General features: G+C 38.4%; 5 protein-coding genes across 7 annotated transcripts; 2 read left to right on the top strand and 3 right to left on the bottom strand.

Moving 5' to 3' along the window:
- The first annotated feature begins 2,850 nt into the window (after window positions 1-2,850).
- LOC147295112 (mucin-like protein) lies at window positions 2,851-5,323 on the top strand. Of its 2 annotated transcripts, XR_015120526.1 has the most exons (4): window positions 2,851-3,589; window positions 3,882-4,071; window positions 4,604-5,005; window positions 5,200-5,323. XR_015120526.1 is itself a non-coding variant. In XM_086233104.1 (3 exons), the coding sequence occupies exons 1-3, from the start codon at window positions 3,036-3,038 to the stop codon at window positions 4,811-4,813; spliced, it is 954 nt and encodes a 317-aa protein (XP_086089230.1). In that variant the 5' UTR covers window positions 2,851-3,035; the 3' UTR covers window positions 4,814-5,113. The 2 variants fall into 2 exon arrangements, 1 of the variants encoding a protein (XP_086089230.1); XM_086233104.1 differs by lacking the exon at window positions 5,200-5,323 and having other exon boundaries at window positions 4,604-5,113.
- A 455-nt stretch (window positions 5,324-5,778) lies between these two features.
- On the top strand, window positions 5,779-9,455 carry LOC147295113 (Pentatricopeptide repeat (PPR) superfamily protein). Of its 2 annotated transcripts, XR_015120198.1 has the most exons (3): window positions 5,779-7,636; window positions 8,509-8,720; window positions 8,817-8,954. XR_015120198.1 is itself a non-coding variant. In XM_086230828.1 (2 exons), exon 1 carries the CDS (start codon window positions 5,830-5,832, stop codon window positions 7,597-7,599), a length of 1,770 nt encoding a protein of 589 aa, XP_086086954.1. In that variant the 5' UTR covers window positions 5,779-5,829; the 3' UTR covers window positions 7,600-7,636; window positions 9,386-9,455. The 2 variants fall into 2 exon arrangements, 1 of the variants encoding a protein (XP_086086954.1); XM_086230828.1 differs by lacking the exons at window positions 8,509-8,720; window positions 8,817-8,954 and adding an exon at window positions 9,386-9,455.
- Window positions 7,606-13,139, bottom strand: LOC147295114 (Regulator of chromosome condensation (RCC1) family with FYVE zinc finger domain-containing protein). Its single transcript, XM_086230827.1, has 5 exons — window positions 13,059-13,139; window positions 10,484-12,863; window positions 9,351-9,497; window positions 8,654-8,943; window positions 7,606-8,335 (listed from the first exon to the last, which is right to left on the bottom strand). Exons 2-5 carry the CDS (start codon window positions 12,737-12,739, stop codon window positions 8,242-8,244), a joined length of 2,787 nt encoding a protein of 928 aa, XP_086086953.1. The 5' UTR covers window positions 12,740-12,863; window positions 13,059-13,139; the 3' UTR covers window positions 7,606-8,241.
- A 3,050-nt stretch (window positions 13,140-16,189) lies between these two features.
- LOC147295115 (HVA22-like protein c) lies at window positions 16,190-17,476 on the bottom strand. The gene is made up of 5 exons (XM_086233504.1): window positions 17,339-17,476; window positions 17,103-17,129; window positions 16,819-16,941; window positions 16,461-16,707; window positions 16,190-16,258 (listed from the first exon to the last, which is right to left on the bottom strand). Exons 1-5 carry the CDS (start codon window positions 17,392-17,394, stop codon window positions 16,190-16,192), a joined length of 522 nt encoding a protein of 173 aa, XP_086089630.1. The 5' UTR covers window positions 17,395-17,476.
- A 1,747-nt stretch (window positions 17,477-19,223) lies between these two features.
- LOC147295116 (transcription factor TCP15-like) lies at window positions 19,224-21,703 on the bottom strand. Its single transcript, XM_086232257.1, has one exon. It carries the CDS (start codon window positions 21,485-21,487, stop codon window positions 20,228-20,230), a length of 1,260 nt encoding a protein of 419 aa, XP_086088383.1. The 5' UTR covers window positions 21,488-21,703; the 3' UTR covers window positions 19,224-20,227.
- Window positions 21,704-22,491: the final 788 nt, after the last annotated feature.

The raw sequence follows: 22,491 nt of genomic DNA on the forward strand, positions 1-22,491 counted from the left end.
TGCGCAATAATTTTGAAATCTCAAAGGATATATTATTTATGTATAATTTTTGAAACCTCAAATGATGTATATAAAAAAAAAAATAAAGTTCAAGAAATGTAAGTATAAATAACTGGCCAATCTAATTGATCTTTTTTTTGGCCGCCAATCTAATTGATCTTTACTTGCTTGCTTATTCAATACTTGTTGTATTTATACCACATAGTGATGTAGTTTTGTTCAACTCATACGTGTATAGTTCGGAACCCAAAAACAAATTATAGTACCTGGCAGAAGAAAATAAAGTTGTAAGAGAAAATAAATGTTTATAGATATTTGGAAAATAAGTTGTGGTCTCCGACGAGGTATATAAGGTAGTTCTAGAAATTAAGGTAGTTCTAGAAGGCATAGAAGATTTAATTTAAATTGCTGAACCTAAAGTCTTTGCCTTAGCCCCATGAATTACTCATACTCAATCCACTTTGGTTTAGTGTTTGAAGCTGACACTTTGAAAAGTAGACTTGCAGATAATAGCCAGGATCGTGGCGTACCCGTTATCTTCCAGCAGCGTCTGCATTCAACATTCTTCAGCTTTCCCACTTCAAAATTGAATCAATTGTCTTTAATTATAAGATTAGTTGATAATGAATTGCCTTAAGAAACCCGTTCCATAATTATTCCAACTTTGACAATTCATTGATAAAAGTATGCAGGTCAAGCTCAACCTATAATCATACTAAATGGAATTTTGTGAAGTGAATGGCTTCCCACCTTTCCCTTTTGATTTTAGATCGAACGACTTTGCTTCAATGTCATAACTCTTAAGTCTAACATAATTTACTCAGCCTCCAATAATATGCTGTGTCAACGCCCCCAAAACTTTTCTTTTACATGTCTGTGATATTTATGTTCTCATTATTGTGAAGAATATAAGATTTTGCAATATTTTAATTAAAAAATATATATATTTACATGATAACCGGCCTTAAAACTGTTTTTGCGAGAAGAAATTTTGTTTTTCAAACAGAAAAGTGGGTTTACCGTTTACATTACTGATTAAAAAAACCTGGAACCATATATATATTCATGCAAGCTGCAAGTGCAAACAGGCCAATCTGGACTTTTTCACTGGCGGACATAAAGAAATAAATAAAATCCGAAAATGATTGCGTTTTGTTCTCCCAATACTGAAATCTGAATAGTATAAGGCACTGAGTTGGGTTCGGTCAAAATAAGGTTGTCCAACGAACATAGCAAAGCAATCGTAACATGTTGATTTTTATTAGAATCAAAGTCTTAAAATAAAAAGTTGTATGATCATGTTTGCACAATAATGTATGATAAAGAAAGATAGATGATGCGTGAAGCGTGCCATCAGTATCATCTCAAATGTCCTTCAAAACATTTAATGAGTGGTTGGCTGAGAGAGAGAGAGAGAGAGAACCAAAACCAAAACCAAAACCAAAAGTACGTGTACGACCAAGTGTTGTTAGCTGGTGTTCATTAAAATGAATGAATAAATTGGATGTGGGAAGCTTCCTCTAGTCTGAGACACGCAGCTAGACTGGGCTCAAAAATTCAAAATTAATTAATAGCTGCTTTTTATGTCAATTTTGCTTTGCTTTTCTTTCTGGCACACCATCTTCAATTGTATAATTTCAAATGGTGCCCCCACTCTCACTCCCACCTTTTTTTTCGTCCATCCCCACGTAACTTCAAATACAACTCACTCGATCTCATCACCATTGCTTAACTGCTTATTGCAACTTGCACTTTGATGGCGATGGGCCTTCTCCTGTCTCTTTCTTCAATGCAGAACACAACTCTACTTTCAAATATCTTAAAGAGGATCGCCACAAATCCACAACTGTTCAATCCTCCACTTTCTCACCACATGTGTATTTCATGCTCAACACATTTCCAAATCTTTATAAAATATGCTCCTCCCATTTCGGTCATTTCCAAATCCTTACAGTATTAAAAGGAACAATTTCTATGTTATGTTTGGCTCTTTCACAAAACAATCTGACATGTTATATTATCAAATTATAAATCAAGATAATTAATTAGATAAAATTATACTTGAATGTGCCGTCCTAATTTATGATGACCTAACATAAAAAATCATCTTTATTATTCCATAAAAAAATTATGGAAGACCAACTATATAGTTTTGGCTTGGACAATAATGCTCCATCACCATGCTTGTCTAAACACGCTTACAACTTGCAAGTCCATAACCAAGGATATCATACAAACCAGGTGGGCCTCTCATGGCCATCCCATCCTTTACTTGCGTAAGGTATACAATTTTGGGGGCCCAGAAGAAACAAATTATTTAAAGAAAACAAATAAAAATGAAAAATAGTAAATTCTAAAATTTGTCTGATAAGCCGTTACTTAGCTGATAATTCTTTCATGTGATAGTAATACTACATGAAGCATGTTAAGAGATTAAATAGCTTAATAAAATTATTCAAGGTGTAAAGTCCAACCTGAATACAAATATTTTATTTTTTATTTATTTATTTTTTTCTTTTGTAGAGGGTTATATGCAAGAATTTTAAAACCTCAAGAAGTGTATGTGTAATTATTGAAACTCCAGAGGGTGTATGTGAAAAGACGATAAACCTCAATTAGTGTAAGTGTAATTAACTCGAACATGATGTTACAAATTTACCAACGATACCTTTAAGATTTTTACACGTGTTATAATTTTGTTAAATTAACATATCATATAGTTACAATCACAGACAAAATTTTGACACATCGAAGTCGGGTGCTGCTGCCCAGTCTTGGAATAGAGGCCTCACTCTTCTTGGAAACGTTAGGAGTTGAAGAAGCTGTATATTAGTTGGACTTGGAGCCCAGACTGGCTATATAAAACACGATGGGCTTATAGCATGGCCCAATTTTCAATTTTAGAGCACACTCAACCAAATTGGGCTTTCGTTCCCGTCCGTCGTCTTCCTCTGTCTCTGTGTCTATGTTAGAATAGGGTTTAAGCTTCCATTTTTCTTGGGATTTCCTTGATTTTCACTTGACTTCCAAAAACTATGCAAACCCTTATGCAGATAGCAACAAAGAGTCGATTCCAGAGACTCCCGTCCACAATAACCAAACCCCATTTCATTTCCAGCACCAATCTCAAACCCTTCTCCACCAAACCCTCCACTTCCAACCCCAACTCAAAGAAAGGCGACGACGACTGGAACGACGCGTGGGAGACCGCGTGGCTCCCACCTGACCTCTCCGCAGAGAGCAGAGCTCCATGGGAGACCGACGTGAACTTCCCGTCCTCAGAGTCCAGCATAGTGCTTCCTTCCGACGCCGACCCCGAGACCAAGGCGTTCATGGAGGACATGAATGAGAATTGGAACGAGAGACGGAAACCGAAAGAGGAAAAGCAGCAGCAGCAGCAGAGTGAAAATGGGTCGTCGTCGCTTTATAGCTTAGAGACTATGAAGAAGGACTATAGGATGAAGAAGCAGAGGATTCATGCTGGACTTTGGATGAAGGAGATTGAGAAGCAAGAGGAGGCTAAATTGGCTGATTCCAGTTCCATCGGTGGTGGGGATGATATCGAGCGCTTGCTCGATAGCTGCTCTGAGTATGTTATCTTAATCTTTTCTCTGTTTATACATATCAATATATGCACGTCATCTGTTTGTGTATTCATTTGGGTTCTGACAGTTCTGTTTCTTGTATTTGTTATGAAATATGAATGCCCTGTTGTCCATTTGATGTGGGTCTTTATCCAATTTGATATGTTGCACATGTAAAGTACATGTACATACTAGTTGTTTCATTTGTTAAAGTCCAAATTGATTGTTTTCATTAAATTTTTTTGGAGGCTGCTTGTCAATTTACTTGTTGGGTGTGTACTACTTGAATACTCGCAGCATTTTTGACTCTGCCAACAACGATATGGAAAACTCAAAGGTCCCAAGTGCTTCTGATTTAAAAAACAAACCTGATGGTTGGGAAACAACATCCAAGGCTCCGGATGGAAATATTTGGGAGATGACACAGAGAGAAGAAGATATTCTTCTGCAAGAATTTGAGCGTCGAATTGCATACAATAAATTTCAGGTTTGTAAATACACTCACTTGTACACACATTTTCCTTCTTCCTTTAGACAGCATTTTCTGAGTGTAAGCATAATATAAATGAAGGGCACAATCCATAGGAGTAACCCCCAATTTCAGATTGCTTGTATAAAATCTATTTCAAATCTTAGACATTGGTTTCATGCAGGTCTGTAGTTGTAATATAGTTCTTTTCTAGTCAAGATGAGACATTGGAAGAGCTATTAGAGCAATAACTATATAACATGCTGGGCATGGCTGTGCTGCATCGGACTTGGTAAAATAATACTTTTGTAATTTGACTCTTTATGTATGGAATGATGCTGCTACAGCCTCCCATTATCTCTGGCCGTGAAGTCAGCTCCATGTTGCCTGTTAAAGACTGTATCTTCTGCATGATGGCACCAAACCTATAGTTCTATATAAAATTTTGATTTGCTCTTTTATTATTTACATCTCAATCTTATTACCAACTTCATCTTCTTTTTACTATCCCCTTTCTTACCGTTGGTTATATGCTCACATTGGCATGCAGATTGCTAGTTTTATCAAGACTCACATATTTAGCCGGAGGAGACCAATTGATGGGTGGAAATACATGATAGAGGAGCTGGGGCCAAATGCTAGGAAAGGGAAGGGTTCTGTTAATCGGTTACCAAGTCTATCTGATGCATCAACCCAACCCTATAAGGAGGAGAAGACTCCAATTAGCAGCAACAGTCTTTCCCCCTTTAAGGCAAGGTAGTTTGGTTTTGGACTACATTCCTATATTTCCTTTGTGCCTAGAGATTTCAGATATTGGGTAATGGCCTTCCTTTGTTCAGAGTTATCAGCGTTGAAAATATTCATAGCTAAAGTATCACTTGTTGCAAGTTTGGAGCTGGCTTTCTCAATGTATGATAGTACCATCCTGTAGGCAACTGAAAGTGCAATTAATGTAAGTGAAAGAATGTATATATTTCATTCAAACCTACAGTTCCAACTTTTGAATGGCATCTGTAGTTCTTTTTTCAGTTTTGAGTATTATGATATAAGGCCTTCAATCTGGTTTGTTGGTCAACCACCAACCAAGTAAGGGTTTTTGTCTTCTCGCTCTTCTCATATTACTCCTGCGCCATTATTTTGTACCAGGAAGAAAAGAGAAGCCATCTACAGCAACAGAGGTGGTGTTCATTTGTTTGCTAGAGAGAACTTATGTGAGGAACATGTGATGTGATTCATGAGGTCATTTTTCCTTAATATTTATATCACTGAACTTCCTAAAAGATAAAAGTAGTAATTCTGAGAATTCATGTCTGAATATGTATAACGCGTTCACTCACTATGCAATTACCGAGATAAACCTCCTAGAGTTGACATTCAATGAAGTTGTGGGATTGAGAATATGAAACCATATGATTATGTTATGGGGCATGGGGGACATTGAGTCTAACTTAACTTGAGTAAGACTATAAGAGAGATGGTCTATAATGTGATAAGTTAAGATGATTCAAATAATTTTACTGTACTCATCCACTTTATCCATATAAATTAGCTCTACTTTAATAACCAGCCATTTATCAATCTGAGAGAAAAAAAAGTAGTTATTTAACAAAGTCGGTTTAACCATAAATAGAATTTCCCAAAAAAAAAAAAAAAGTCTTAACAACTGAGTGGGCTCCAAAAGAATCGTCCTGTTTTCTTTGGTCCGTAAACAGCAATGACTGGTTGCTCAGTCTCAACTCGAAAGAATTAAAACGCTGATGCTGTGCCGCATGGCGGATGACATTATTAGCCAACTCCTCGCGTCTGGGGCAAAAGCTCAAGATTTGGTCCACACACCACTCTGTGTGCTCAGTAGATCTGAAGCTCATTTCTCTATTAGAATCCTGCAAACAAATCTCGCAAATCTCTCAAATCCATGGCTCTATGGTCAAGACCGGTCTTGACCATGACCCTTTCACCTTGAGCAAGCTTCTAGCTTCTTCCATCCGAGACACTGAATATGCGGCCTCCATTTTCAACCGTGTACAGAACCCAAATCTCTTCATGTTCAATACCATGCTCAGAGCCTTTTCCATTAGCGATGAACCAAAACAAGCCTTTCTTATTTTCAATAACTTGAGGGCTCAGAATATCATGCTAGACCAGTTCTCTTTCATCACGACGCTCAAAGCTTGTGCGCGTGAAATGGCCATTTGGACTGGCCAAGGGATTCATGGGATTGTTTTGAGGTCTGGGCATGGACTGTTTGTCAATGTAAAGAATACCCTTTTGCATTTTTACTCTATTTCTCTGAAAATTGAGGATGCCCATAAGTTGTTTGATGAGTTTCCTCAAGGAAATGATCTGATTTCATGGAATACTTTGATGGGTGGTTATCTTCATGCATGTCAGCCTCATGTGATCATAGATTTGTTTAAGCAAATGTGTAGTAGTGGTATTGAAGCTAGCGTAGCTACCGTTTTGAACCTTTTGTCTGCTATTGGTGATTTAGGAAGTAACCTTGGAAGAGAGTCTCTTCATGGTTACTGCATCAAGATTGGCTTTTGCTCGGATTTACATGTGATTACTGCTTTGATTGACATGTATGCAAAGAATGGGCAAATAGGTTTAGGACGTCGAATTTTTGATGGGGTTGCTGTGAAGGATGTTGTTTTATGGAATTGTTTGGTAGACAAGTATGCAAAATGTGGCCTGGTAGAAGAAGCAGTAGCTTTGTTAAGGGTGATGAAACTTGAAAGCATGAAACCCAATGCATCGACACTGGCAGGATTGCTTTCGGCTTGTGCTGCCTCTGGGTCTGCAACTGTAGGGAGTTCCATTAACGATTATGTGCAAGAGGAGAGATTGGTTTTGGATGCGGTTCTAGGAACAGCTCTGGTTGATATGTATGCTAAATGTGGGTTTTTAGAGAAGGCTCTTGACATTTTTGAAAGCATAGAAAGCAAAGATGTGAAATCATGGACAGCCATGATTTCGGGTTACGGGGTTCATGGGGAGGCAGGTAATGCCATAAGGCTATTCTACAAGATGGAAGAGGAAGGGTTCCAACCTAATGAAGTCACTTTCTTGGCAGTCTTAAGTGCTTGTAGCCATGGAGGGCTGGTGACAGAGGGAGTTCGATGTTTTGAGATAATGGTTTGCAAGTATGGGTTTGTGCCAAAGGTTGAACACTACGGTTGTATGGTCGATCTTTTGGGTCGTGCAGGGTTGTTGGAGGAAGCACATACATTGATTGAAAGCTTGCCCATTAAGAATGATGTTACTGCATGGCGTGCATTGCTTTCAGCTTGCAGGGTTTATGGATATGTTTCTCTTGGGGAATCTGTAAAGAGAGTGTTGGTGAATCTAAACGATGACCATCCCACCAATTCAATGCTACTATCAAGTACTTATGCGATTGCAGGAAGGTTGCCAGATCATACGAGCATGCAGGAAATGGAGGATGAAAAGATGGCGAGAGAAGTGAAATTTAGGCCATTTCGAATGGAAGAAAACCTGATAAAGGAAGCTGGACGCAGCACAATTGAGATGGATAGTCAGGGTTGAAAAAAATAAAGTCCGCAGTATCACAGCAAATGACCCGGTATATTTTCTTCTTTTGTTTGCATATCAGGTAACGCTTGATGTGCTAACTTGGTGTTAGAGTCAGCACATCGTTCGTCACCTGCATGGATCATCCCACAGGTGATCAGGCCTCATACAGCTATAGTTTTAATTCATTTTCAAATTATAAATCCTAAAAGAGGATTCAAGATTGGGTACCATTTGATTTCATGTGTGTGTTTTACTTGATTTCCATCAATAACAGTCGGAGTACCAAAAAAGAAACGCCTCCAAAAGAAAACACGAAATGAGATCCAGCTCAAAAACATGATTTTTGTTGATTAGTATTAGGACAATTTACAAAAAGAAAAGAATAAAAAACAGACGGAAAATATCAACATCAACTGCAGAATATCTAGATTCCTCAAAAATGCCTCTTTCATCTTATAGATTTTTTTCCCAATTTGTGAAAAGTATATCCTTCCTACAGCTTTGACATTCTAATATCTCAGTCTACCTGCGAAATCTGACTCCAGATCCTTTTATCAAAACTCCACCGAATGATTTAGGGGTTAAAAATTTACACATTCCAGTGGAGAGGAAGAGTATTCATATGAGCCCTGCTTTTGGAGAGCTAACAGCATATTAATCTCCACTTAGTATATTGTGCCGCTCACATAACTTGACCCCATTTTCAGCCCACCATCTCTCTGCTTGTTCTTCATTGAAATGTCTCCGACTGTGGAACAACAATTGAATTTTCAGGAAACAAGATTGGTCCAAATACTTTCCAACAGGGTATTCAAATGCATATCATCAACATTCAATATACACCATGATATTATAAAGTTAACCATTTTCGTCAGTTGACATATAATTCCTATAAGTTTCTTACAAAGATTCTGGAATCAGAAAGGTATGCGTGCTTAGACGAATCGTGGATGTTGAGATGGATGACAAGCAAGAAAATGGTAAATGTTCTGCTGCCTAAGCCTTGGCCTTAGATATTACTTGGTTGCATTTATCATGCTTTTACAATAAAGAGGGGAAGAGATACCTGAAGCGAACACGTCTGAGTTCATTACCTCTGCCTGGCAAGGAGCATAAAGTTAAATACACACCAGGTTCATCTTGTATCACCCACTCTGACTTTCCAGTTTGTGATTTATTTCCATTAGCTAAGATTCGATCCATTGAACTGCCCTTGGACTCAATTTCAGGAGTAGTTATGTTTGTCAGAGGGCTCTCTTTGGATAGCTGGTTTACAAAATTGATGGCATGTGCAATAGAACCTGCATTGCAGCTGGCAATATGTCCTTCTGGCACTCTTTCAGCCATCTCCTTCAGCTGTTTAAAACCATCCACAACATCAGAAAATAACTAATAAATAGGATAGTTGCAAATCCTAATAAATAGGATAGTTGCGGCTGGCAGTATGTCCTTCTGGCAACCTCCTGGAGAGTAATATACTGCGTCTTTATTATTGTGTTACTTGTATGATGACTCTGATTGCTTCAAATTAGCTTAACATGGAAAAAAATCACATTAATAGTATACAGTGTATGCTTATCTGGTCAGTCCCAGCCAATGACATGTCAGACACTCTGCTCCTAAATTGAAAGATCTAAGGATTGTATAGTTATTTCATGTGGAGGACAATTTTTTAAAATCCATTAATTGAGTATATAAACCTCATTTCTTGTGCTAAAAAACACATTAGAAAAATAAACTATTGAACAGAGAAGATTTGCAACCTGAGCAGTTAGAGACTTAATAACTTCCTTTGCAGAATTGCATTTTTCGGCTTCATCTGCAGCTATTGCAGAGACCTCCTTCAATTGCTTTGATGTTCTTACAAGTTCAGCTTCAAGATGTTGGGATTTGCAAGTAAGGTCTTCTACCTGCATAGTTTTTTGAATCACTTTCAGCTTAGGGTACATCACTACAAATTTTAAAGTAGAAAAGGAAATTTAACCATTTATGTCACTTCGTAGTTCAATGCAAAAATGAAAAAGAGAAAGCCCCTAATTTTCCTATTAATGTAAATTTAAATCCAATGCCTCAGTTCATAATCATCCAGGCTCACTCCTCTTCCTTTTGTAGTTACAAAAGTTTAAAGGTTCAAGCCCTTTAAGTCACTACCACAAGGAGGTTCTTCAGGCTAGTCAGAGAATAGTCATAATCTTTTAGTGTCCAAGTGTATTTTTCCTGCTAATATGCACATGCCCTCTCAAAAATATTATGCATAAAAAGAGTTACTCTGGTCTTAATCCTGTATAGTATCTTGACCTCCAAAAAAGAACCCCCTAGAATGAATTAAGAGCTTGAAACAATGTTAAACTCTGTCATGAAACTTGAGAATTTTGCAGTCTACAGAGTCACTTCTGACATCTGAGTTTATAGCTGAAGCAAGAATTGGACCTGGACATAGTTTTGAAAAACTCAGAGCATTAGGAATATGTACTGATTTTTCAATAAATTTAGAAAAGACCTTTTCTAGAAATATGATACCCATGATTTTTAATTTATGTACTGTCAGAAGTCTTTGGAGATCAATGATGGTCTACTTCTATACCTCAACCTTCTGCACTGCTACTCCGCAGAAAAAAAAAAAAAGAGGCATTCCCCCAAAAGAGAAAGGATATAGCATGAAGTCAAGAATACAGACCAGATAAAAAAAAAAAATCAAGAATACAGAATACCTAATTAACTCTTATCAAATGAACGGGGAAAATTGACCTTTCAGAGCATATAGAATTTAAAAACACATATTTATCTCAAGTTATTCCACTACTGATATTGTACATTTTGATTATGATTTAGCTGTATGCAAGGATGTCATTAATATATAAGATTAAAGTCAATAAAGCACTATAAAGAAGCTTACCTGAGACCTTAAACTTATGATTTGTTGGCTCAAACTTCCATTTAGATGTTTTGGATCCTCAAAAATTTCTTCAGAAGACAGAGGAGGGCTTGACCTTCCTGAAACAGGAGATGCAAACTGAGAAGCCTTTATAGAAGCAGGAACAGAAGCTGATATAACTTTTTGTGAATCTCCATTAAGAGACGTTGATGCTTTTGACAAATTAAATCCCCCTAACTGCAATTGTCCGTTTAGCATGGGAAAGACACGGCTATCTCGCACTTCTGGTTTTCTGTCATTCCTAGGATGCCTGTTTTCAATTTGATTGGCTGAGCCAAAAGATGAGAGTCTGGAGAGTGTTGCCCGTAACATAGGGATCAGACTCTCTTTATCTGCCACCTCATTGGATTTATGACGTACATTTCCACTTCTAATATTAGAACTTCGCACAGCAGAACTAACTTCTGCGGCCTTCTTTAGTTTTGTATAACAGTCGTCACACACCCGATATGGCTTGTTCATATTTGGAGCCAAGGCTGCTTTCAGAGATTTCTTGCTGCTGCATACTTTGCAGAAGACTTGCCCACAATTGTAACAATTATGACGTTTTCTTCTGAAACCAAAGGGATTATGACAACCAGAGCAAACAGAATGGTCAGCACTTGATACCCATTTATGGACACAAATAACGGCCGTAAGGTTTGGACCACATACTACACTCTTCACTTGCTTATCCTTTATAGAATCAACGAGGGTAGGTGTATCTCTATGATCATTGTCTCCATGGCCTAATTGCCCATTTGAACCCCTTCCCCAGGTATAAACCTCTGTCTTGGAAGTCAAAACTGCAACGTGATAAGAACCACTGGCAATTTCTTCAACAAAACTATCTGCAATTTTACCCTCAACCGGAGTGGGAGCTTTTCCATCAGCTAAAGGACTGCCAAGCTGTCCATAGGCAGCACTTCCCATTGTATAAACTTGTCCTGAGGTTGTAAGGACAACTGTGAGATTATAACCGCAGGCTACTTGACATATATTTTTATGAACCAATGTAACTACACATTCAGGAATTAGTCTAGATTCTTCATCACCGTGTCCAAGTTGGCCTTTATCTCCATCCCCCCAGGTGTACAGCTTTCCAGATGAAGAGTTACCAGAAGTCTCAGAAGATGGTTCATTCATTACTTCAACAACCGCAGCAGTGTGCCAAACACCACAAGAAACCCTTGTTGTTCTTAGCCCTCTCAATGTTTCCACCTCCCGTGGAGCACCTGTGCTACTATGATTCCCATGGCCTAAGGCACCAAAAGAACCATCCCCGAAGGTAAATAACTGACCAGCTGATGTCACAGCAGCTGTATGCCAGGGTCCACAAGAGATATAGGATACATGTATACCTTCCAAGTGCCCACGCACCTTTTTGGGAATCCAGTGACTAACCTCACTTCCATGCCCAAGCAGACCAATATTATGAGTACCATCACCCCATGTATAAAGATCTCCAGAAAGTGTAACAGCACAAGTGTGATACTCCCCACATGCCACTAATTCAACATTCATGCCACTAAGAGCATCAATGAGCTTTGGGTGGGAAACATCTGCTTCTACACCATGACCAAGCCTGCCTCCTGACTCCTCTCCCCAACTGAAGATTTCCCCTTGCTTGGTGACCAGCACAGCATGTCTGGCACCGCAAGCAATTCCATGAACATCTACAACCACTGTCGATTCCAATTCCTTAGGCATAAGAGCATCCATCCGAGAACAAAATAAACTCCCTACTCTATGCACACCACCTCCTAGTGCTCCACCACCAATACCTTCACCCCAAATGAAAACATCTCCTAAAGCATCAAAATCTTCATGACAAGAACCTTGACTTGACGAGCTTACAGCACTAGATAAACTAACTCGAAATGCTTCAGATGCAGAACTTCGACCATTTGAGTTCTCTACAGATGCTGGTGATAATGAGGAATTAGAAACTGATTCAGCTGTGACACTCTTGGTGGCTGCAGTATATGATATTATGTCAGCGAATGCCCTTCCTAATCTACTGTGTGGTGTATTCTCCAAGGGAACCCCCTCTGTATCTCCTGAATCCTGTAGTATTTTGTAACAATAGTAAATACCAAGAAATAAACTGTAAATTCTTAATACATTATGATATCCCTTTTTTTTTTTTTGAGGAAAAGGAAAGTAGAGGATAAAATAAAATGTCACTGACACAGATAAATGGCACAAATGATGGAGAAACTCTTCGATTACGAGCATGGGGACTATCTATTGATGCGCCGTCACTTTTTGACTCGCCTCTCCAGTTCCGGTAGTTACCTCGAGTGATTAATGCTTTAAGACCAACAAACCAAACTTCAGCTTCATCCTTGTCTTTACATATCTGTCCAAAAGGGTAGTGATGTATTAAACCATGATACTAACAGATATGATTTATCAGGTTTTCCTTTTTCTATTTTGAGCATAAAGTTCTCAGTTTTTACTTGTTTAACATGTAATTGCAAAATGAACCTTGATATACTGACTGCCAAAAGTTAAAGGTGTTTTCTGTGTCAAATATCTCTAGAAATATACTCACCAGGTCCAAGGACCTATCATTGCATAGGAGTGAAAATGATTGATACTCCTTTTCAGGCCGTGGGTACCGCTGAAATATCGCCTGGAAGAAAAAGCCACAGTTGTATTTAACAAATATTTTTGGAAATTAAGGAGAATGCAAACAAAGGACACAACAATAAAAGAAAAGTAGGAGCTAGATAATTAGTAAAACCTACAAAGAACGCATCTCAAATATAAGCTTCTTACAAAATCAGGCATAAGCATTTAAGAACATTTTGAAGGTTTGATAATACAGTTCAGCTCTGACTGTGAGTGGAAATTTTCTGACAAAAGAGAATGAAAATGGAAACTTACAGTACGCTGGCCAGGAATAATTGTTGAAACATGACTAAGTTTAAGCGATTTTTCTTCTTTTCCAGAGTACCATATCAATAGAGACTCGTCCTGAAACAAAACCAAAATGATCTGAGTCAACAGAACAGAAATGAAAGAAGCAATATGTCAAAGGCAACTTACACTAGAAAGCCGGAATGGGCAGAATTTTGGCTTCCCTCTGCGCCCATATTTTAACAAAGCTGCACCTTTCTTGAGTGCTGTTATGGCCTGGAAGTAGAATGAAGAAACGTAAGCGTCCACAAGGAGCTACATGTGCTAATAATACAAGAGCATAAAAAGTGCACTAAGGAAGCTTAATGCTTCATGCTTCAATACATTATTTAGGAAAAAATATTCGTCATCATCACTTAAATGACTACATACATCACTTGAGACATATACATCATGCATAGCAAAATAGCATACGTGGTGCAATCAGTTAAATTCTCAAGTGAGCAAAATGATCTACTGAATAGAACCCAACAGTCACAATAACAGTTAATCTCATGAGAAATAAATAATTGTTGTACCTGGTCAATATCCCTATCGGCGGGAACGCTTCTCTGAGGACTAGCCATTCAAGTTGCAATATCAGGTTTTGTCCAGAAGTACAAGACCCAAAGCCCATTTGAACAACACCGTCTAATAGTTTCAATACCATAACCCAATTCCCAACTTCTCCCCATCCAACCAAAAATAAACAACAACAAAAAAAAATTACTCTGCTTTTGAGCCTAAAGAAAATTGATTTGCTTCATCTCTAACCCATTATAACCGCAAATGAACAATCTTGCAGCTCAAGAAACTCAACCCCAAGACCTTAGAATTTCACAATGCCATAAAACTAAACCCCCAAAGGCCATACACGGGGGCTCCACTGATCAAGACTCAGCTCTGAAACAGCTCAAACCACTTCCTCAGAAATCAAAGAAACCCTAGAATTCAAATGCACGGTCGGATTCCTCCGGAACTCTTGGATTTTCGAATTTTTGGACACCAAAACAAGCAGTCTAAACCGGAACAAGCAGAGATTGGGGCAACGAAGGTTGAGTTTACCTACATTGCGACAAAGTTGCAGAAATCCGCCGAATGTTGGCCATTTCCCAAAAATCCGACGTCGTTCAGTTCTCAGAAAAGAGAGAGAGAGAAGGGGAAAAGAAAATCAGAGAAGTAAGAGCTTGACAATGTCGGTGAGGGTGAGGTCGTCGTCAATGTGATTCCCAGAGGTTTGGGGGTTGTTAATTGTTATTTGTTAACGTGCGCCCCTCTCTTTCTTTCTCTTTCTTTCTTTCTTTCTCTCTCTCGGGTTTAACTGTTCGTTTTGTCTCTCCTTCCTGATTACCAAATCAATTATTCGCCACGTCACCAACTGAAATCTCCGGGATGGGGATGGCCGGATGGGGATGCTTTGCTTTTGTCTTGTCTTTAATTTATTTGGAGGTTGGTGCCAGTATTAATGTCTTTATTTTTTTATTTTATTTTTATCCCTATTTTTTTAGTATCTTTATATTTTATTCACTTAAATTTTAAGACCAATTTTATTTTATCACTTAAAAAAAAATTATGTTAATTTATTATTTGAATTTAAAATTTATTACAATGTGCAATATTTATCCAATTCTAATATATTAATCTTTTCAACTCAATTTTATATTTAAAATAAAATTCAAAAACTCCGCCCAACCCCAACTCTGCCTCCCTCTCGATCTCCACCCAGCAACACATCTCCGACCACCCATTCCCCCACCCAACCAGGCCTTCCTTTCCTTTTTTCTTTCTTTCTCTAAATTGGAGACCACCTACCTTACAGTAATGTGACTATGTCCCTAAGGTGCTTTTAAAAAATTAAAAAACAATTATTTTAGTCATTTAATGATTAGAGTAATTAGCTATTTATCTCGTAATATTTCTTTCTATAATATTATAAATGTCTTAAGTTAATCTTAGATGGAAAAAATAGTTAGGACGTAACAACTTTTTAATGTTCCCTTAACTCATACAAATTTATAAATTTTCTAAAATATATATATATACTAAAAAGCATACTTAATAGGAAAGCAAAAGTTGTCCTAAAAGACTTAAAAGTTATGAATCCTTGAAGGTTTCAACATTTTCAAAAGTTGTCGAGCCCTTTTGAATAAGAATTTTGTTTTTCCATGTTATCCCATTTTATATGACCACAAACAATGCTTGTTGAAATCTTCAAAGAAGGATATGTCATGAAAATGACATGTATGTCTTTGTTGGGTAGACTGTAGAGACTTGAAATCATTATTGAGAGAGAGAGAGAGAGAGAGAGAGAGAGAGAGAGAGAGAGAGAGAGAGAGAGAGATGGCTTTAATTTGCCACATGCAGTGAAGAATTCAAGAAAAGTTTTGGTGGTTAATTGATCGATCTTGTTTAAATTGTACTGGGGTTGCCAGTTGTAGATCGATTATTCGGAATTATGATTAAGTTGATTTTACATTAATTAATTGTTAAATGAGTTTCAGCTCTGAGTTAAGCTGCACACGTTGATCAACATGAAATTGTTTTTATTCTGAATTTGTGATGCAAGAGATGTTTGTACGTATAGTGTGTTTGAAAATGGAAGCAGCAGCACTGATGGAGCCGATCGATAAACTCAAAAGGGAAAAGCAAAACCAAGTTAACACACACTCAATTTCATTTCATGATTTTAAGCAAACCAAATGGGTTGAGGGGATCGAGGACAGCATAACGATAAGTCCGGCCATAACTATTAACCAAGACAAAGAGACTGCGAATGATCATCGATCAGTACATATAATCATCATCAAAGATCATGTAATTGTTGCTCCTCCTGGCTCTTGATTCTCTATCAGCCTGCAAATTAGAAACACAAATATAACCTCACATCACATATGCCACCAAACGCATACGAAAAATTGGTATAAATTGGTTGATGTTGATCTCAAGAATACAGACCCTGTAGCAGATATATTAGGATTATATAGAAGAGAAAGTATGGCTGCATGTACACATATATATAGATACAAGAAAAGCAGAAGAAAACGAATTAATATACCTTGCTTATAAGCCTTTCAAATGCTTCTGTCCCATGCTCTTCCATGTACTTTTCAGCAGCAGTTAAAACATCATCCGGTTTTCTGAAGATGTCCTTCTTTCTTGGAATATACCAGATCTGATGAGCAGTTTGTGGGTTCATATAGTATGGTCTAATAAAGCGCTGATACACATATGCTGCCCCATTGAAGTGTGGCAGCACCAACCAACATGTAACAATCAACTTGGCATAAGCCCAAATGGGGAAGCTGCGCGCACACACCGATTGTTACAAACTTAGTTGAAAATGTACTAATAAAGCATATATAGTAAGTAGTAACAAGAAAAAAGCAGTAATTGAGCTGGCTAGGCTAGCTCACCATTCAAGGACTTTGGCAAATGTGAGCTCGAAGAGTGTTATCAAAGAATACAGAACCCAATAGGTAAGCCATTGTTGATCATCAGTACGTGACTTGGTCTCTATTGCCTTGATCGAAGCATATCTGTCAAAAAACAATGAGAAGCATATATATAACACGTACTGTAAATTTCAACTTACTGAAGAGTACATGTATAGGTGACTGCGCACATGCATGCATGTTCACACATTACATCTGATTTAGTGTTGAAGAAAAAGGCACAGAGTGACACCATATATACTTACAGGGGGTAAACTAGAGTGACAAGAGGCCTGCAGATATGAGAAACAAAGAAGCTTACTTAGAAATTAATGACCAAAACAATTAAGCACATTAATTGATGCCAAAATCTCTCAGTAGTAATGCAATGCATGTATGTATATTAATTGTATTTCATGCATGTGCTGAATTATGAGTAATTATGATAAATGGAGCATATATATCATATGTAGTTTTAGAATTTAGCTAGAGAGAGACGTACAAAGCAAGGACATCAAAGTTGTTAGCCACAACTTGGAGAAAATTCCCAGAACCCATATCTCTTGCTATAGTAATACAATGGCTGTCTTTGTTGAGTTATAGCTTCTGGTTCATCTGGGTCTTAAAAGAGTGAGACAGGGTTTCAAAAAGTTGCCTGTAAAGCAAACCAGAAAGAGAAATTAACGTGGAAAAGTTAGTAAGTACTAAAGGGAAGCTGATTTTGCGGGCATCAATCAAATCGTACACAAGAAAAGAGGCACCGATTTTTTTTTCTTACACAAGGAAATTACAAGAGTGGTTTTAGTGAAGCGTGATTGGTGTGGGCTGGATAGTAGTGCTTGAGCCCAACATTTTCTTTTTTCTCCAAGTTGAGCCCAGCTAGATAAAAAGAAACAGAGAAAGCAAGATGAGATCGGACCTAGCATATTTACGATCGCCAACACAAATGGACTCCTTTTTTTGAAAATTTACAGTAGACTGAAATGCGTGAAAACTTTTATGAGTATCCACACAAAGGATTATAATAGAGATAGAAAGAACCTCCTCCTTCAGTTTTATTTTTAATATTAATGATTAACTTCAGATATGAAACATTAATATCAACGCTTTCATATGCATATTTTAGTACTTAAATGAATCTTCTACTTATAATTAACCATCTCTTCTCAATATTAAGAGATCCGAGATCCAAAAAAAAAAAAAAAAACCCTCTATAAAACACTGGCCAGGCTTTTACACATTCATAGTAAAGGTAGCATCTCAATGGATGGTCGATCCAATAATGAGCAATTTTACGGATTTTCCAGCAGAGCCTAGCTAGCTATTTACAACTAGGCAGCATACTAGTACTATTGTACAAGTTACAGAACGTGTAACCCCTGTTGATCTGTCCAAAACATTACCCATAGAGCAATAATATCGGGGCATGCAATTAATGTCGTCTTACCTACCAATGCTGTATGAATATATATTGAAGTATCAGACAAATTATTGCTACATATATACTATGTTCAAGTCTCATATATGCACCATGGCTAGCTAATGCCACATATATTCTCATAAATCACAGCAGGCCGGTTAATGTGCATGTATGGTAGATAGCACCAACTAAACCTTAAAAATTAGTTGGCTACTGGATCGATCTGCCACTCACCCACACAACAGATGAAGTAGGAGATCAAATAATGAAACAAACATGATTCCTTAATTTCGATTCATGAATGCCAACTGGCAAGGGATGATCAAAAGTGATCATGACCTGTCCTAGGCAATTAAATAAGGTTTACAATTAATTGCCTTTGACCAAGATATTAGGGTTAGATCGATCGATGTAGTTGCTTGCTAGCTAGCTATCTAGCTCAAATATCCATCTCGGTTGTCAATTGCCAAAATGGCTATCCTGGATCACTTCGTTTTAGTTTACTATAGCTGCGCGCAGGGAGTGCTGTGCTAGCTATGAAATGGAATTATGGCATAAATTTATCTGAGTGCAAATCAATTTAATTAAAATATTTGTAAATTACAAGCATAGCAGCTAATTACCTTACGTGCACATGCAAAATCTCCCCCATTCTTCTAAAGAAAAGGGTACGTGTTGTTTAAGAATACAGACACGAAATAGAAATTAATTTCACAGAATATAATATGAATACTTGCATATTAATTAGTATATATATATATAGACAATGGAATTGGAATATCTTAATATATATATCCAGCATAAAACATTGATTAAAATAGGGCTTAAAATTGCAAGTTGCAAACGTACTAAATATATATATATATATATGCAGACATTTAATTATACATATTGATGCTCGAAGAATATATAATCAAACAATATTCGATCATTGGCCAAAACGAATAAGCAAATTAAGCAGGCCATGTCCTAAATATTCTTAAATATTGATGATCACTAGCTAGTGCAACAATATCAAGTGTCCTATATATAATTGAGTAATGAATGGTGCACATGTTATAACAAATGCGTATGTGATCGATGGATGTACGTATGTGCAGTAGCCACTTTAACATGCACATACATAGCTGGCCAGCATCAATCTCTCCGTGGTGGCAAGCCAGGAAGGTCCAAGGTGTATAGAAAGATGAGCAGGCCAGGAATGCATGCAGTCAGCGACTGCACACTGGCATAAAATACATATGGCCGGGTCTGAATGTCTGATCATGAACCACCTGAGCCACTGAGATGCCACCTTAAAGCCTGATTTTACTTAATATGCGTAGATGCGTGGGCTCCTCCAATATCTCCATTCTGTGTATATACTATTAGTGCCCGCCCAGTGGGTACCAGCTGAATGAATCATCACAACTGCGCTCGCTGCAGCGGCCTCACCAGTAGAAGCTAGACAAGCAGTATATGGGATTGAATATATGGGACAATTTTCATTTTTCTTTTTCTTATCAATTTGTACGTGCAATATGAATTTCAGTCACTCCATCTGTCACTTCCTCAAGTTTTTAGTGAAGACTGAGAGAATGAAGAGAGAAATGCATACATATATGCATCCTACTGCATGTTATGTTACTTATGTATTGGTAAAAACCATCAAGTAGCTAGTACTACTCATTAATTAATTGTTCAGTGTCAAACCCACATGAAACGGAAACACCCTACCTAGCTAATTAATAGGCGAATAGCTATAGTAAAAGCACACAAGCCAACACGCGTTGTTAATTAAAATCAATTTTCCTCTCAAACCCTAGAATTTTCTCACTAGTGCTCACACTAAGATCGAGCATAAAACTCGAAGTCAAAGCAATCAAACTTGCGCCTTAATCTGTTGCAAATCATCAACATATATATGCACATAGAAATTAAGTAGGAACTAAAAAACCCCCAAAAAAAACAAGCCATACTCTTGTAGTTGACCTAGGAATGGTTACTAGCATTTGAATGATCATGTTCCTGGTCTGCCCTGTGGTGTTGTTGATGGGACCCATTCCCCGGAGACTCCATCGGAACGCCACTAAGGATTGGCCGATACGCATTGAGTGCGGCCAGCACGCCCAAGTGGGTGTCGGCAATTGCGCCTCCACGGTCACCAGCAGCAGTACTAATTCCTGAACCCAATTGTTGGGCAGGCAAGATGGCCGCCATTGGAGGAGGAGCAAAATTCATAAAATGCAGGCCACCATGAGCAGTATTACCAGACATATTGGAGTTACCAACATTAGTGGGATTCATTGTCCACATGGGGTCATGACCACCACTACTCATCATCATCCCTTGATTACTAGGATTTGGCTGCAGCATCCAAACTGTGGCCGGAATTGTACTCTGACTCGCCGGAACAATCGGACCCGTACTAGATTGCAACATGTAGTTCCCTAACTGATGATATTGACTTTGTGATGATGATGATGACATTGGTAACAAATCTTGCTCGGCTCTTCGCTTTCTTGCCACACCGCCCTCACCCTTGGCCACGTCATCAATATTCCCAGCAGCAGCCTGATGACGCAAGTCTTGCTTGGCGTCCAACATGGCATTATAACCAGAATTGAAATTCAATAGCATAGACGCGGACGACGAGGAAGGAGAAGCAGAAGAATTAGGAGAAGAAGAACAAGTCCCCATTATGGTAGTAATCCCCTCCCACTCAGCCCTTGTCCTCAACTGTGAGGAGGAGGCTGCGGCAGCTGCGAAGCTGTGCTGGGGGTTGAAGTAACCGGCCCTCATCAAGTGCGAAGGCGCCGACATGGTGGACCCGGAGCTCCTCAACGAGATGTTGAGGGAACTGAAGTTGGCGGGAATGGTGCCGGTGCCGGTGGCGGCGATCACGGCGGGCTCGGCCTGCTGGAGAAGCCACTCGATGGTCTCACCGTCGGACTTGTGCCCTAATTCTCGAGTGAGCTGGAAAACCCTAGCGGCGCACGTGGCGGGCATGCGGATCCGGCGGCCTCGGCCGTCCACCTTGGTGTGCCTGTCTTTGGTTGAGGTCCTCTTGGGAGGGGGCTTCTTGGGTGGTTCTTCAATGGGCCTGTTCGGACTCGGACTCGGGTCACCACCGACACCGGTTATGGCCTGAGAGGAGTAACCGGAACTGGAGCAAGCTTCTTCTTCCTTTTTGTCTAGAAATTGTAATGGGAAATTAGGCCTGCGGATCCCATTTTCAGCTTCCATGATCATATGGGGACTCACTCACTAATTTTTTTTTAATATTTTTCTTTTTGCTCTCTCTCCTAGTACAACTGTGGCTGACCCTCAATTCTATCACTTAGTGGTGGCCTAGTGGGTCTCTCTTTCGCATGGAATTTCTCTCAGATGGGAACCTAAGCTGGCAGCTCAGCAGCTGAGTTGTTTTTTCTCTTTTCTGTGAGAGAGAAAAGAAAGGATAAGGGTTAAGGGAAGAGGGCAAGCTTTAAGCAACAAAAATAATGAGTGGGAATTATATGGGCTGCCCTCTCCATCAATATTAAAACCAATTTTCTTTTTTACATAAATTCAATATAGACACTTAATTATATATATCATTTTAACCAGGTCCAAAAATAAAAAAATATTTTAAATGACCACACAATTTAATATTTAAACTGAAAAATAGACTTCGTCACTTAAGTTTTAGCCTGCTTTTACTGACTAGACTTTATTGATGATGTGGCCGCCAAAGTTTCAACACGTGGACAACAAAATCATTAAAAAACTCACAAATTTCACCCAAATTCTAGAAAACTAAATAAAATAATCAAAACTCTTCATCGTCTTCTTCTTCCGGCAAATACCCAACAACCCCGGCCACCATTCATTTCTTCTTCTTCCTCCTTCTCCTTCACGTACCCACACACACCTTGCTTCTTTCTCTTATTACTTCGTCTTCTCTGTCACTCTCTCATATACAACACACACATCCATAAATATAACACCAACACATCTACAAATATACCACCAACATCTATTATTGTCAAGGGGTTTAAACTTGACCTCACAAATTCAAACCCAAGACCCAAAGAACAATATATGAATCTGACATAAAGCTTGAAATACATCCAACCCAAATATCAAATTCAATTCCAAAAACACAAAGAGCAATGAATTAATCACAAAACTATTAAATCTTCCCAAATTGGTATATGGGTGTACGTGGGTGAAGAAGGAGGGGGAGGAAGAGGGAGAAGGATGAGGTCAAGGTTTGG

The sequence above is a fragment of the Dryas octopetala genome, chromosome 2 (assembly GCF_963921425.1).
Source record: "Dryas octopetala chromosome 2, drDryOcto1.1, whole genome shotgun sequence".
Taxonomy (NCBI): Eukaryota; Viridiplantae; Streptophyta; class Magnoliopsida; order Rosales; family Rosaceae; genus Dryas; species Dryas octopetala.

What these genes read in the sequence shown, in the direction of transcription:
- LOC147295112 (XM_086233104.1), top strand. Translation starts at nt 3,036, where the DNA reads ATGCAAACCCTTATGCAGATAGCAACAAAGAGTCGATTCCAGAGACTC. An exon ending in TTGCTCGATAGCTGCTCTGA is followed by an intron (nt 3,590 to 3,881) that starts GTATGTTATCTT and finishes GAATACTCGCAG; the next exon opens with CATTTTTGACTCTGCCAACA. An exon ending in TTGCATACAATAAATTTCAG is followed by an intron (nt 4,072 to 4,603) that starts GTTTGTAAATAC and finishes ATTGGCATGCAG; the next exon opens with ATTGCTAGTTTTATCAAGAC.
- LOC147295115 (XM_086233504.1), bottom strand. Translation starts at nt 17,394, where the DNA reads ATGGGTTCTGGGAATTTTCTCCAAGTTGTGGCTAACAACTTTGATGTC. An exon ending in GTCACTCTAGTTTACCCCCT is followed by an intron (nt 16,942 to 17,102) that starts GTAAGTATATAT and finishes GTTTTTTGACAG; the next exon opens with ATATGCTTCGATCAAGGCAA. An exon ending in TTGAAAGGCTTATAAGCAAG is followed by an intron (nt 16,259 to 16,460) that starts GTATATTAATTC and finishes TCTAATTTGCAG; the next exon opens with GCTGATAGAGAATCAAGAGC.
- LOC147295114 (XM_086230827.1), bottom strand. Translation starts at nt 12,739, where the DNA reads ATGCTCGTAATCGAAGAGTTTCTCCATCATTTGTGCCATTTATCTGTG. An exon ending in TTAAGTCTCTAACTGCTCAG is followed by an intron (nt 8,944 to 9,350) that starts GTTGCAAATCTT and finishes GGTTTTAAACAG; the next exon opens with CTGAAGGAGATGGCTGAAAG. An exon ending in CTCAGACGTGTTCGCTTCAG is followed by an intron (nt 8,336 to 8,653) that starts GTATCTCTTCCC and finishes GTTGTTCCACAG; the next exon opens with TCGGAGACATTTCAATGAAG.
- LOC147295116 (XM_086232257.1), bottom strand. Translation starts at nt 21,487, where the DNA reads ATGATCATGGAAGCTGAAAATGGGATCCGCAGGCCTAATTTCCCATTA.
- LOC147295113 (XM_086230828.1), top strand. Translation starts at nt 5,830, where the DNA reads ATGACATTATTAGCCAACTCCTCGCGTCTGGGGCAAAAGCTCAAGATT.